At 40.2% G+C, this 16,226-nt stretch overlaps 1 protein-coding gene across 4 annotated transcripts in view; it reads left to right on the top strand.

Moving 5' to 3' along the window:
- FLRT2 (fibronectin leucine rich transmembrane protein 2) overlaps positions 1-14,037 on the top strand; it is a 90,798-nt gene extending 76,761 nt beyond the window's left edge. For all 4 annotated transcript variants that reach the window (XM_033108673.1, XM_033108674.1, XM_033108672.1 and 1 more), the window contains one exon: positions 9,763-14,037. In XM_033108673.1, coding sequence (XP_032964564.1) covers positions 10,167-12,149 — 1,983 coding nt within the window. In that variant the 5' untranslated portion in view covers positions 9,763-10,166 and the 3' untranslated portion in view covers positions 12,150-14,037. The remainder of the gene's footprint in view (positions 1-9,762) is intronic.
- The last annotated feature ends 2,189 nt before the right edge of the window (positions 14,038-16,226 follow it).

Raw genomic sequence — 16,226 nt, 5'->3', positions numbered from 1 at the left:
CTCTAGGATTTGCTACTATTGGAACTTGAGTAAGTCACACATTTCTCCAAGGTCATTTCCTCATTTGTAAATTAGGTATAATAAAATATTATTCTTTATAGCTCTGTACATATTTCACAATACTAGCAGTGGCTAATGCTCAATAGATATTTGAATATTTATCTGCATCTGAACTCAAGTTGGAAACGTACAGGAGCCTAGGAATGAATAATGAGTATAATTATCTGCTTATTCCTTCTTTTGAGTTGTCAAAATTGTATAAACATTGTGCTCAAATCTCTTATTCTATCCCAGCATAGGTTGCCTTCCAAAAAGGAAAGGGCGGGAAAAAGGGATGATGGAAATTGACTTATCTCCTCCCCATTCCAGGTGAATGCTGGAATGAGCTCTGCAAATTTGAATTATAGGGTCGATGATGGAAGAAGAAACCTTTCAGGCTTTCTGGAGTTAAGTGCTCTTACGGGATTGCATGGATCTTGTCTTTTGTAGAGAAAAAAGAGTTCTAGCAAGATTTTCCTTAAATTTACTGTTTGGTGGGTTACTGATTCCACTTTCTATGGATTTCTTTTTCCCCATGGAATTCATGGAACTCATGATACCTACGGCACCTCATCCCAAACAATGCGTATGCATAAAGAGGTCGTGTGTTGGGCAGTTGGCAATTATTTTCACCTGCAATAGCTTTTCCCACAGCGGCCCCACATAAAGACCTTCCCAAGCTGTACAATGTGATGGCAACTGATCTGGGACTCTTTGACACTGCAGTAGGCAAGGAGGCTTTGTTGTCTGTCTAGCTACCATCCTGTAAGTAGCTGTCAAGTCTTTCAAACACCCTCAATTCTTGGCACCTCAATGCTGCTCATCAGCTGGGCAGCCCCTTGGTTTTCTACTCCCGGAGCCTTGTCATAACGTGAGGAGAGTGGATCGCAGGTCCCTGGCTAATTATCCTTTACCTATGCACCGGTCTAGCTTGGAAGTGTTACCTGTTTCAAGTACTAGGCTATTGCTAGTTTTGTAAATTGAAGCAGTAGGGGGAACTTTCATTTTTCAGAGAAGTTGATGTTGGTTTTAATACCATTCATAAAAAATCATACCCAAAGCCAGTATTTTCTTATGGAAAATGTACAATACCATCTTCTATCCAAACTATCTACACGGCTTCAGGCAAATTGCTTTATCTCTATGGACTTCATTCAAAGTCGATATACATGTTTCCTGTTGGTTGTTATGAGATTGAATGAAATGAAATATTAAAATGCTTTTGGAATTGTAAAGAGCTTTGTGCAAAGAGTTATTTGATCTGAAATGAATTTGTACTCAACACAAGGGGCCATGCCATAGTTACCGTTTTAGTAATTAGCTCCATAGCAGGGAGAGGTCATTCCCCAAGTATATGCTAGGCTGTCCTTAGTGCTGATCAGACTACATTGTGAGTCTTGTTTTCCGTTCTGGGCCATATGTATCAAGAAAGTGTTACCAGTGAAGGCATCAGAATTGCCAAGAGTCTGGAGGAAATTAAAGAAATGGGACATTTGCACAGGAAAGGAAAAGATCACAGAAAGCCAATAAATGTGTCCACATATTTGCAGGATTGATGGCTGGGAAGTTGTATGTGTGTATCTCCAAAGGAAAGAAATTGTGATCAAACTAATGAATGAAAGTTAGAGGAAAGTGAAATTTGATGGATTCAAAAGAACCGAGACTCTACCAAATTTAGGGACAAAAGCTGCCTGGAGCAGGAGACTTTTCATTATTTGTTATTCTTATTTTCTTTACTGCAGTAAAATTGGTATATAATATTATATAACTTTCAGGGTTATAACATGTAATTTGACATCTGTGTTCACTACAAACTGATCATCACTAAAATTCTATTTACCGTCTTTCTCCATACAGTTGACTCCACCCATTTTTTTCTCCTTCAACCCTCCTCCCTTCTGATAACCACCAGTGTTCTCTGTCTCCATGAATTTGTTTGTGTTTTGTTTTAAATTCCACCTATGAGTAAAAACATGTTGTAGGTGTCTTTCTCTGACTTATTTCCTTAACTTAATACCTTCACAGTCCATCCATGTTGTCGGAAATGCATGATTTCATTCTTTTTTTTTATGGCTGAGTAGTATTCCATTGTTGTTGTTAAGCTAATGATAGCTAATAATAGGAATGACCAGCACACAATGAGTTTCTGTTTTCTATGTGTTAGATAATATTCTAAGTGATTTGTAGTCCTACAACATCCACAAGTGATTAATACGTCCTTTTCTCTACTTACATGTGAGTTATCTGGGGCACAGGAAGGTGTTATTTCCCAAGTTAGCACAGCTTGTAAGTGAGAAAGATGTTCAGGACACCTGTCCCCAGATCCCAGCTCATGCTCACTGCACCATCTCCACCTCTCTTAAATCAGTGTATGGAACGTATTTAATCACTACGTGGCACTCTTAGTAACTCAACATGCATTATCTTGTCTTCCCAACAATTTTGTAAGCACGACTTACTATCCTCTCTTGAGACAAAATAAAGTGAGGTTCAGAAAGGTCAACTCAGGTGCCCGTAGTCATGCCATCTATGAGTGGCTGAGCTGAGGTCAAAGCTAAATTCTTTGCTCTGTATACACCACCATGCCACCACGCCACCTCCCACATGTTGGTTTGACCCCAGAGAGAGAAGGACCCGTTGTCTCAATGCTCTGAAAGCAATTCCTGATAGTGAGTGCGTGGGTAGTCGAAACTTAAAGTGGCTGATCAACAGACAGAAATGGGGAAAGCTGACAAAATGTACATGCCAGCCTTCTTTGCAGACCTGTCGGATCAGAATCTGCAAGGGTGGGACCTAGAAACCTTCTTTTTTTAATCACCTTCCCCTGGTGCTTTGGACTACCCTTGGGTTTGGGGGAATCACTGCATGAGATGGTGGGAAAGATCTCTCCCCAAAATAAGAGTTTATAAATCAGCTATTTTCTATGCCTGAAACGTGAGGTGTTCCGTATCTGTTTGTCTGAACAATGAATGAGTGAACTTCAATGAACCCTTCGAAATGTACTGAAAGTATATAGATGTGAGCTGTAGGGAGTTCATCCTTTGTGGACCATCCACTTTTTTCTTTAATTCTGTTGGTGCTGTCTTAATAAAATTCTTCTCTATTAGTGTCTGCCCACCACTGGGTGTATTGAACACCCTGAAGGCCCAGTTTGGCAGTCCTAAATTATGCAGATTTTAATGGACCCAAGGGATGGTCAGTGCAAGCTCCCCGGTGGATTAAGAAATTGAGAGCAGTCTGTGGCAGTAATGAACGTGTCTTCAAAGGTTATGCATTTGAGTTTGTAACACTAGTTGCTTGTTCTAAACTTATCCCTATTATTTGAACCAACTGCATTGGAAATCTTGTGAGAACAACTCTTCAAATGTGTTAGAGAGCTTTATGCTTGCCAGGAGAATAGCTTTTTTTTTTTTTGTAAGTTCAATTTTAATGTTTTCAATTCTAGACGGACTGGAGCCAGGAAATTGTCAACTGTTAAAGTGTTTCCTTTCTTTCCTTACCTCCTTCTCTCTTCCCTTCTTTCTCTCTTTGTTTTAGCAAAGAAAAAATATTTGACTAATGAGAAACTTTAAGGGGCTTGGTTGAGTTTCAGTGAATGAGATGGAAAAACGGTTTCAAGTTAGGGGGTGTCTACTTTTATGTTTCCCCCCAAATTCCTTTGCGAATCCCCACATCTTGGCCAGCTAACCATTCAACTCTCCTGATTGTTGTACGAACAGTATTTATAACCTATCTTCAGGAATGTGGAAATGTGTACAAGATCTATAAATTGCTTTAGTGTTTCCAGATTGTAATAAAGATATTTGTAGTAAACTTAGGCTTATGGATCCTGCACCTGTGTGTGTCGGATTTTAAGCATGAACTGCCTAACTCCAGAAGCTCTAAGTGGGATGTACCCCAGAATACTTTTGTAGGAGAACCCCTCTTCATGTTAGCTTTCTCATTTGTGTCACTTCATACAATGTGCTGTCTTGTCACAATCTAGCCAATGCTGAAAACATTAAGGTTTTATTAGTTTTGTCCTAGTATCATTATATTATGCAACCAGGCATGCTTATTGACAGTTCCGATTTTCTATACTATGGTTTTTATAGTCTGAGTTTACTAAGCACTCCTGCAATACGAGCTCCTGGAATTAATTAAAAAAAAACAACAACAACACACACACACACACACACACACACACACAAAAAAAAAAAAAAACACCCCTTCTTAGGAAGTACTAGGAGAGAAACACTTTGCAAAAAGCCTTTACATGATTTGTGCTTTGAGTCTTGTTTCCTATGAAAAGAGTTAAAGTAAAGTAGCCTGGAATAACCTCTGCTGGTCCTGTCATCTTGAACAGACTGGCAGGGCCAGGGTCTCGCTGTCTCCAAAAAGCGTTTCTTACATGTTGACTTACACTCAGGCTTTTCAAACTGTGTTTTCAGCTTTTAAATGAAAATTTCTATTTTTACCGAGCACCTTCCATTAAGCCATTCTTCATAATCTCCAGTTTCCTGCAGGGGAAATGTATTCAATGCAGCATTGAAACAAATAGGAAAGAAAGAAAAACAACAACAACAACAACAACAACAAAAACTTTTGCTCTTAATATTTGAAATTCATCTTGTAAAGTAAAATCTTTTTATTCCCAACAGTTAGGGACTTACAAATGAAATGGCTAATTATTTTGAAACATAGGTTTGTTTATTATTTACTAGGAACAGGAAGGACTACCTCAGTGCAAAGCAGACGGGGGCAAGTCCTGTGCAGTCAAAGTTTAGTTCCTTCTCTCGGCTGAGCTGGGTTTCGCATCTTGATCCACATCACATCCAGCTTGGATCTTTGTGCAGAGCTTCTTGGATCTCTTCCTGGGCTTGCACTTTCTTGTCCTTCAGATCATCACGTAGACAGTGCTTCCCCTTAGCTTTTTTCCTGATACCCGGTGGACTAAAAGCGTTTCACACAGTACCATAATCCCCTGCTTAGTCATTTATCTCCCCTCTCGAAACTAAGCCTCACGAAGCCCAAAAATCACATCAGCTCCGCAAAAGACTGTGTCCTCATTCTAGTGCCCAAAAAATACAGGTTGAATAAATGAATGAAAAACATTGCATTTTCATGCTTTTCTGGTGTCCGTCGCAAGGAGCATTTTTAGGTTCTGTTTATTAGAAATTTATCTGCAATGTTCTCTATAAAATCAGAATAATAATGTTAACCTTCTAAGGTACTTAGGAGACGGTACAGGTCCCTGGCTTTCAACTTGGGGGAGGTTTTGCCATCCCAGGGGACATATACGAGGTCTGATAATTAAGTTCGCGAACTTGTTGCAATGATGTTGCTAACCTTTTTTATTCATTATGAATTTGTACCAACTGGACAAACAGTTAACCAAGTTTACTACTTGGAAGTGCTGAAAAGGCTGCATGAAAAAGTTAGAAGACCTGAAGTTTTTGCCAACAATTCAAAGCTCTTGCGTCACGACAATGCACCAGCTCATAGGACACTGTCTGTGAGGGAGTTTTTTAGCCAGTAAACAAATACCTGTATTGGAACACCCTCCCTACTCACTTGATTTCGCCCCCAATGACTTCTTTCTTTACCCAAAGATAAAGGAAATATTGAAACGAAGACATTTGGATGATATTCAGGATATCAAGCATCATACGATGACAGCTCTGATGGCCATTCCAGAAAAAGAGCTCCAAAATTGCTTTGAAGGGTGGACTAGGCACTGGCATTGGTGCATAGCTTCCCAAGGGGAGTACTTTGAAGGTGACCGTAGTGATATTCAGCAATTAGGTATGTAGCACTTTTTCTAAGATGAGTTCACGAACTTAAGTGTCAGACCTCATATGGCAATGTCTGCAGATATGTTTGGGTGCTCATGGCAGCCCCACAACAAAGGAATTATTGGGCCCACAATGTCAATAGTGCTGAGGTTGAAACATCCTGAGGTAGGTGAAAGTGCACAGAACTTGGCAGGTCAATGGTGATTTTATTCTTGCTCTACATGTTGGGATTCACCTCTTTGGATATTACGAACAGTAACAGGTACACAGAGAATAACAGTTTATAATTATCACATTCTTGCCGTGTGTCAGACACCATATAAGCTTTTCACAAATATTATCCTACTTAATCCTCTCAAGAGTGTTGTGAATTAGGATCTATCATTATCCTCATTTCTTATATGAGGAGACTAAGACTTAAAAGTTTAAGTAATTTACCTAAAATCCTACAGTTAACCAAGTGTCAGAGGTAGGATGAGAACTCAGGGCTCAGGCTTTTGACAATTACACTATACTACTTTCTCTCTAAATACAGTTTTCAGCTTAAGGTATAAAAGGATATCTGCCCTCAGTATGCAGTAGGAATTAGAGCTGAAAATACAGAGGACATTGTGAATACTGAAATTTAAAAATGTTTTTTTTCCCTATGTGTTTATAATTTTACACTTGCACTAATTTTTTGTTTGTTTGTTTTTTAATTTTATTTTTTAAATTTATTGGGGTGACAATTAGTAAAATTACATAGATTTCAGGTGTGCAATTCTGTATCACATCATCCATAAATTACACTGTGTGTTCACCACCCAGAGTCAGTTCCCCTTCCATCACCATACATTTGATCCCCCTCACCCTCATCTCTCACCCCCCAACCCCCTTACCCTCTGGTAACCACTAAATTACGTTCCCCAGATTAATTTTCAAACCCATGGCCATCCTGTGGTCACCGACTGCCCTCCAATCCCCTCACCCTCCCCCCCACCCCCCACCCCTCCCGCCCATCTAGCAATAATTTGAAGAAAGATACAATATATTGGTTGACATAATATAGAGGTTGCTGTTGATCCAAGGATGAGAACAAATCTACCATGCACAATTATTTTGTGGGGTTCCCAAAGAAAGCTCAAAGAAAACTCTGAGAGTTGGTTTTCATTCATAATTGTCCAACTTTCTGTAATCGACTCGTATTTGTAAATATTTTCTGTGCACAAACAAATATACATACATATATTTTAAAATATTTTTACAAGTACAACGAATGTAAAAAGGTATGGGGGGGCATACCTAACTTTAAGAAAAGGAACAGAATATATTTTGTAAAAAAAAAGAAAAAGAAGGAGGGGAAGGAAGCAAGGAAGAAATTGCACTTGTCACGTAGCTGATCAACCCAACTGTGATCTAGATGGGACTTTTTTCCTATGAAGGTGGATAAACAGTGACAGTTTGGCCCATGGAATCCTATGAGGAGCTTTCTTCAGGACCACAGCCTTTTATTACATAACTATAAAGGAACCACTCCTAAGTAAAATACACCTGCAAGGGGATAAGGACTACCTGGGACAGAGGGGTGGCTGATGGGCCTTTCTCTCTCCTCCTCCACAGGACACATCTCAGGCAAGTGGAAAATTGACAGTTTGGATATGTCGAGTCCCCAGGTCCCTCCCTGACACTTTGTTAACTTCCAATGATTATTGCCTTGAAGTTGCCAGCTGACTAACTTTCCAAGTCAATTCTGTCGTCCTCAAGTATTGGTTTACTGTTTTCTAGGCCCTAAAACTTGGCGTGTAAACACAGTTAAACATCTATTATTTTTACTTAGGCACTTAGAGAACCTGGAACAGCTGTTTTCCCCCCAGAACAGCTAATTCTGTTCCCTTTGTGCTACCATCACACTTTGAAGATTACTGTGGAATACTAAAAAATGTATTAAGTTCTATTCTTTTGGTCACACTCTCCTCCCTCTTTTGAAGAGTGAATGGGAATAGCATCAGACAGTTTTTTGTTCTCAAATAAATCATGTTTTATAAAAATGGGCTCCTCTGATTACAAACAGCTCTTGAAGCTCCTACCAGACATCAGTGCTTGTCATTCAAACATTTTTCAAGAGTCCACTGAGGCCAACGGACATACATAGTCATAGCACTGCTCCACCTATAAGATGTCATTGACATACATGATTTGAGACTATTTCTTAGAGACAAAAGTGATTTGTATGCCTTATATGCCTTTTTCCTCACAAAAGAGTCATTTGACATGCTCTTACACACATTTCACATTAATTAGAACATTTCAGTGATCAAATAAAATGGCACTGTTTAGAGTAGTGCTTCTCAAATTTTAATGTGCACACCCTAGGCTCTCACTAACATGAAGATTCTGGGTTTCCAACAACTTCCGAGGTCAAGCTTATGCTGCCGGCCCAGGGGTCACACCTGAGTAGCAAGCTACTAGGAATATTGAGATGGTGTGAAACTTTGAAAGCTATGGATGGCATCAAGCTGATGGCATTTCACCTGTTTTTCCTATACCTCCCTTGGTTGTATTATAAATTACATACAGGGATTTTACCAAAGGGGATGGCTCCTGGTCGGTGACAAACCATACATTTGTAAGTCTAACAGATAATGCTTGATTATTATAAAGTATCACATGTATCTGTTTTTTTCCTGGTAAGAGACTGCCCCCCCTTTAAGGTTTCTGAATAATAAAAAATGGATTTTACCATGTCTGGTTATCAAAGGCATTTTTTTAGATGGTTCACAATATTTTATAGAACAAATTTAAAATATCCTTGACACTTAATTTTTTTTTTCTCTTTTTAAATTATGTTTCTAAAGATAGTTAAGGGGACAGTTTCAAATAGTTCCTCTGTGCTTTTAGATATAAGTTATTTCAATCTCTAGGTATTGGTGAGAATTAAGAGACTCGTAGCTTGCCATGTCCTATCATGTTAGCTTATTTTGTAGGAAAATCAAATCTGGCACCTTTCAATTAACTTCTTTACCTCTTTAATCTAAAAACAGATGGAACACGTTCTGGAGCAAGAAGGCACGATTACTGTCTGTGGGTTGCCTTTACTTCCCCAACTATGTTTTCTATCATTTCAAAGTTTGCTGCAAGTCCTTCTTTAAAAGCAGAAGAAACTCACAGATAGGAGAAAGGTTGTGTTGTCGAAAAACAATGTATTCCCAGTCATGAGCTTGGCAACTCTCAAAGGGACCACATCGGTGTATCTCATGTGTACCTGGAGGTCCCGAAAGAGGGGATAAGTGGAAATACGGGATGGACTGCAATTTGGTTATTCTATTTGGTAACTGGAGTGTAAGCTATTTTGGAGGAAGATGAAGATGAGAGGAAGCAAAACGTGGGGGGGGGAAGTCTTCTCTCTGCTTTCACACATGCTTTTTTCTGTGCATTAAGTTTATACTGCTTAGTCAGTGTCAGATTAAAGGGGTGTGTCTTTGAAATGACTTTGTCAGCCCCTATTTTGTATTTGTTAATTTATAACTGGGAAGTGTTTCACATTTTTTTCCCTTAAATTTTATTAGACATTAAGTCACTTGTTTCATCTTGACACAAGACTGCAACCAGTTGGATTTTTGGGTGATCATCATTGTTTGATTCAGTGGATTGATTCAGCAATGTGCCTGGTGCGCCTGTCTATTTGGTTATGCAAATGCATACATAAGAGAAAGTACTGATTGGGATTGTAAAATTCACAATAGGATCACTGATAGTGAGAGGTAACAGTACGGTTTTCTTTTGAAGGTAATTGAGTCATTTTCATTTCTTGAATACCTTTTCAACTAAACTTAAAGTATCACTTAACACAAATCACATGCCTCTGGTCATTTAGACCCAGTCACATGGTTCTTGAAAGGTGAACAGTCAGATCAGCACTCCTTCCATTACTGCCCTGAACTGACTCTTTTCTTTCTACTTTCTACAACAGATTGCACATTGAGCTAAACCAAGAAGTTCATAGGCTGATCAACACTGACCTGACCTACAATAGAAGAAGGGAGTTCTGCGTGCCCAGCTGGGTCCCTGTTGACCACTGATAACTTGGCTTCATTCATTGCCCGTGTGGAAAATTCTCTCTATTGAATATATATATATATATATATATATTTTTTTTTTTTTTTGGCACATGGAGGACAATAACAAGGAGAGCAATACAGGCTGATAAGACCAGAGACCACAGGAAGATTCTTTACCGTGGGCCTTCGGGACTTTTCCTCTAGTTGGAGTTCTGGACTTTGACAGAACCTCATCCAGTCATTTTGGTTTTGCTATCTATTTTTTTTTCTTTTTTCTTTTCCACACCACATTGTATTTTCTTTCTGTACATCAGAAATGGGCCTACAGACCACACAGTGGCCCAGCCATGGGGCTTTTTTCCTGAAATCTTGGCTTGTCATTTCCCTGGGGCTCTACTCACAAGTGTCCAAACTCCTGGCTTGCCCCAGCGTGTGTCGCTGCGACAAGAACTTTGTCTACTGTAACGAGCGAAGCTTGACCTCAGTGCCTCTTGGGATCCCGGAGGGCGTAACCGTACTCTACCTCCACAACAACCAAATTAATAATGCTGGATTTCCTGCAGAACTGCACAACGTACAGTCGGTGCACACGGTCTACCTTTACGGCAACCAACTGGATGAGTTCCCCATGAACCTTCCCAAGAACGTCCGAGTTCTCCATTTGCAGGAAAACAATATTCAGACCATTTCACGAGCAGCCCTGGCCCAGCTCTTGAAGCTCGAGGAGCTACACCTGGATGACAATTCTATATCCACAGTGGGGGTGGAAGACGGGGCCTTCCGGGAGGCTATTAGCCTCAAGTTGTTGTTTCTATCCAAGAATCACCTGAGCAGTGTGCCTGTTGGGCTTCCTGTGGACTTGCAAGAACTGAGAGTGGATGAAAATAGAATTGCTGTCATATCAGACATGGCCTTTCAGAACCTCACGAGCTTGGAGCGTCTGATTGTGGACGGGAACCTCCTGACCAACAAGGGCATTGCTGAGGGCACCTTCAGCCATCTTACCAAGCTCAAGGAATTTTCAATCGTGAGGAATTCACTCTCCCACCCCCCACCTGACCTCCCAGGTACGCATCTGATCCGCCTCTGTCTGCAGGACAACCAGATCAACCACATCCCTTTGACGGCCTTCTCAAATCTCCGTAAGCTGGAACGGCTGGATATATCCAACAACCAACTGCGCATGTTGACGCAAGGGGTCTTCGATAATCTCTCCAACCTAAAGCAGCTCACTGCTCGGAATAACCCTTGGTTTTGTGACTGCAGTATTAAGTGGGTCACAGAATGGCTCAAATACATCCCTTCATCTCTCAACGTGCGAGGTTTCATGTGCCAAGGTCCTGAACAAGTCCGGGGGATGGCTGTCAGGGAGTTGAATATGAATCTTTTGTCATGTCCCACCACGACCCCTGGCCTGCCTCTCTTCACCCCAGCCCCAAGTACAGCTTCTCCAACATCTCAGCCTCCCACACTCTCTGTCCCAACCCCTAGCAGAAGCTATCCGCCTCCAACGCCTACCACCTCGAAACTTCCCACGATTCCTGACTGGGATGGTAGAGAGAGAGTGACCCCACCTATTTCCGAACGGATCCAATTGTCTATCCATTTTGTGAATGACACGTCCATTCAAGTCAGTTGGCTCTCTCTTTTTACTGTGATGGCATACAAACTCACATGGGTGAAAATGGGCCACAGTTTAGTAGGGGGCATCGTTCAGGAACGCATACTCAGTGGTGAGAAGCAACATTTGAGCCTGGTCAATTTGGAGCCCAGATCCACCTATCGAATTTGTTTAGTGCCACTGGATGCTTTTAACTACCGAGCTGTAGAAGATACCATTTGTTCTGAGGCCACCACCCATGCCTCCTATTTGAACAATGGCAGCAACACGGCTTCCAGCCACGAGCAGACGACTTCCCACAGCATGGGCTCCCCCTTTCTGCTGGCGGGCCTGATCGGGGGTGCAGTGATATTTGTGCTCGTGGTCTTGCTCAGCGTCTTTTGCTGGCACATGCACAAAAAGGGGCGCTACACCTCCCAGAAGTGGAAATACAACCGAGGCCGGCGGAAAGATGACTACTGCGAGGCAGGCACGAAGAAGGACAATTCCATCCTGGAGATGACAGAAACCAGCTTTCAGATCGTCTCTTTAAATAACGATCAGCTCCTTAAAGGAGATTTCAGACTGCAGCCCATTTACACCCCGAACGGGGGCATTAATTACACAGACTGCCATATCCCCAATAACATGCGATACTGCAACAGCAGTGTGCCAGACCTGGAGCACTGCCATACGTGACAGCCCGAGGTCCAGCGTTGTCAAGGTGGACAGTAACACTCTGGAGAACACACACGTGTGTGCACGTAAAGACACGCAAATTACATTTGATAAATGTTACACAGATGCATTTGTGCATTTGAATACTCTGTAATTTATACGGTGTACTATATAATGGGATTTAAAAAAAGTGCTATCTTTTCTATTTCAAGTTAATTACAAACAGTTTTGTAACTCTTTGCTTTTTAAATCTTAAAAAAAAAATAGTTGCTGAAGTACTGTACAGGGTTGTACAAAGAGAACCCAACGCCAAGGCAAAAGAACGAGTGATTCTTCCTTATGATGCCCACTAACCACTTTGCTGTCGAAGCTGTCAGAAAAAATTCCTTTCCTAGAGCTGGTAGTAAGTTGAGAGGGCGGATTAAAATGGACTCATCAAGGTAGGATAAATAATAGGGTTCAAACAAGAAATGGCCCAGATATCTTCATGCTATTTCTATACTTCCTGATCTGGAAGAAAAGTTAAAAATTCCAAAATATAAGAAAGGAGGTAGTTTACCCTGACTTGACCCAAAACAGGAAATGGAGAAAGCATCACAAGGAAGTCAGTTCCTGTGAGATAAATTAACCCAACCTGACAGAATCAAGAAAATGGCATGAGCTTTGAAAAGACCCTTAAACCTGGGTGTTGGCTTTCCGACTGGGAACTTAAAAATCATTCCTCATGTTTCCCCAGCCCTATGTGATAACAGAGTTAGAAATGTGGGTCTGATTTTAGTCATCTTCCGGGACAGGAATGATGTCCCAGCAAGAAAACTCCCTTTAAAAGCGTTACTGTTCAAAGTATATGTCAGGTTGAATCACCTTCAACAGAGATATATTCTAGAATACTTTTTTTTAGAAGAGGCTAATAAAATAATGGGAAGATTATATTGAATGGAATTATTTTTGATAATGAGAATTATTTGGGTAGCTTCATTGCAGCTATGTCAACATGATGTTTAGACCGACAAGGGATTAATGTTTGCAATATACTAAAACCACTTATTATTTAAAAATTATTGATACCATTTAGACAAAAGCAAGTGATCAGTGGTTCTACTATACTATGTCAACTGCCTTTGTTAGTATCATGTTGAAATAGCTTGAATTAATACCTTTATTCCCTCGCAAATTCTTGTCTTCCAATCACCTCACATATATTTTCATAATTAGCTGTGTTATGCTTCATTTGTTTTTTCTCCCCCCTTCTGCTCAAAATTTGAAAGAAAATTACAGATGCCAGTCTTGGTTGCACAAAATACCTATCTACATTTACATACTTTAAAATGTATACTAATTTTCACTGGTAATAATCCTGTAAGGACACATCAAAGCTGGCCGAAATAATGTTTTTGTTTGTTTGTTTGTTTGTTTTAAGAGCAATATTGAGTTTCCACCTTGGACTGACTTTGATCCTGTCCTAATTTTGAAATTTCATTTATTCCTTTTCAATCTTGGATGTTCCTTTTCTTTGGGAATTGTGGAGGGATCATTGATCTTATAATAACAGGATACCAGATGAAAAATGACCAAGTGAGAGAGCCAGGGTTTGTTGCCCTCGTCTTGGCAGAGTGGACACAGAGCAAAGGGCAGAGAGAAGAGAGGGAAGTCCCTGCTTTATTCCAAATATTTTTGAAGCAATGCCAATCTTCGGAAAGCATATATAATTTATTCCTTTTCATCCCTGAGATGTAGAAGGGCTATAGATTACATACATTATCTAAAAAAGACACCCTTGAATTCTTTTCAACATCAAATTTAGACATTTCACTCTGTGTTGCCTATTTCCTTTACCATTGGACATTATTTTAGGGGCTCATGAAGTTAATGTCACAGTCGTTTTGTTCTCTCTCTCTCTCTCTCTCTCTCTCTCTCTCTCTCAACAAAATAGAACTGTGATTTGTCTTCTTTGTAAAAGTTTAGGTATGAAACGCTATGCAAGTTTTTCTTTATAGTAAGAGCTTTATTTTCCTTAATAATATAGCCCCAGCTTATATGTTTTAATCTCCCTTGTCCCTCAGAATAAGCAGGAAATATAACTGAGGATATAATGTTGTAGACACAAGAATTGAAACTGTGCAGTCAGTTGAGCTGAAATTAGCTATGAATTAATTTGAATTAATTCTACAGTGATTTTGATTTCCATTTTAGTCTATTAGCTAGTTAGTTTTGGCCTTTGCTTTTTTAAAGCTGGGTCCACATAGTGAAGGGATAAGGCAATCCATGAAGGTGATCAGTGTATCAGTAAGCCATCTAAAATTCAGGACAATGACATGGGGTTTTGTGTATTTAACGGGATAATTCCCTTCCACTGTCCTCTTCCCCTGGGCTGTATAGATAAAACTAAGTGTTCAAATGATGGTACTCTGATTTTTGACAGTTTTCTCCCCACTTTTATCCACAAAATAGCTTTTCTCATTTATTAGTGTTCTGTGTATAACCCCTAGTAGGATACTTGGTTGCTGAAATATCTTTGCTCTAAGCCAAGAAGATCAAGGTTGGGGAGGTTTCTAAATGTTTTGTGGGATTCACAGAACTATTTGGGACTTAAGTGGGACCACGGGGATCTAGTCATGTGAAATGGTTAGGGTGATCTGAAGAGGTTCCTTTGCTAGAAGGTGTTCCTAAAGAGGTAGAATCTAGTTACACACTTTAGTTTGATCTTGTGCACAACATGACAAAGATGGCTAAAATGAAAATCCCCCATTTGTCATAGCATCCCCGAGGCTCTCACCTACACCAGGATAAAAAGCACATTCTGGGATTTGTAATGTCTGATGTGTCTTAGGAAAATCACTGAACAACCATCAGTGGTGGATTATGTTTTGATTGACATTTGTAGTCATGAGAATGACTTTTGTTAATACATCTGCACTGTCTTTGGGCCTTTCTTGCTGGCATTACTATTTATTTTGAGGTCAGGAGTCAAGGTTGAAGGTGCAGGCCAAGAGCATGAACAAAGCCATCCTCACTGGTTTATAAAGAACTTGATGCTGACCAAATGAGGTGACCTCTGAGACAGTATGTGACCACTGCAGAGGAAATTCTAAGAGGAAAAGGCATAGCCATGATCACACATATTATTGACCGTTATTCATACCCAGGGCTGTCATTTATACCTACTTGTTTGGAAAGATGTGTTCCATCATGGACAGACCCTGGGCTTTCCTCAAAACCATCAAATGCGTTAGTGGCCCATCACAGGGGACAATCGCAGGGAGAGACAAAGAGTGTGTTCCCGTGCCTATTGTCCTTGTGTAACAAGTGGAAAACATTCTACCCTGTGAGAAACAGTGCGATTTCTAATTTTCTGGATATTGGTTAAAATATATTAGACATTTTTTTCCCTGAGGTTAAAAACAAAAAGACATGTAATGTGACCAGTCTGGTAAAAGGTAGTAATGAAGTAGCTAATATTATTGCTCCATTTCCTACTAGCGCAGACCTTAAAGGTCTTAGTCATTTCACAGAAGTCAGAATTTCCTTCCCCACTGAGGAGGACACGCTCTTCATATTGTCCGCAGAGCATCCATTCTCAACAAAAGGCGATATTGTTGTAACCCACAGGGGACAGAGGTGGCCTTGACCAACCAACCTTAGCTGCAGAGGCGATTGCAACTTTTGACAGTGAAGTGGTTCATTTCCATTGATGTCTTTGCTTATAGCATTTTTCTCTAACCTAGAACAAGGAGACATTAAGTTTTGCTTTTAGAACGTGAGAAGAATGGTTTTGCTCATGACTTACATTTCCAGCTGCGTGGGAAAGCAAAGCAGAAAAGAGTGCCCAAATGGGAAAGAGATACATACATACATAAAACAAACAAAAAGAACCCGTTCTAGTTCTTAGTCTTGTCGAATCTTGCCAATGCTCTTATTTTTTTTTTTTTAAAGTCAAAATGCTCATGTAGGAAGCTGTAGCTTACCTCCTTCTCTAATTTCTTCGAGAAGGTCGAATTACAATTGTTGGCGATGGGGGATGCTTGCCACTGATTGTGGGGAGAAACTTTTGTACACATATGATACTGTTGTTATAACACACAATTCAGATTATTTTGC

Source organism: Rhinolophus ferrumequinum, chromosome 6 (assembly GCF_004115265.2).
Source record: "Rhinolophus ferrumequinum isolate MPI-CBG mRhiFer1 chromosome 6, mRhiFer1_v1.p, whole genome shotgun sequence".
NCBI lineage: Eukaryota > Metazoa > Chordata > Mammalia > Chiroptera > Rhinolophidae > Rhinolophus > Rhinolophus ferrumequinum.
This window is presented reverse-complemented; position numbering and strand designations above follow the sequence as displayed.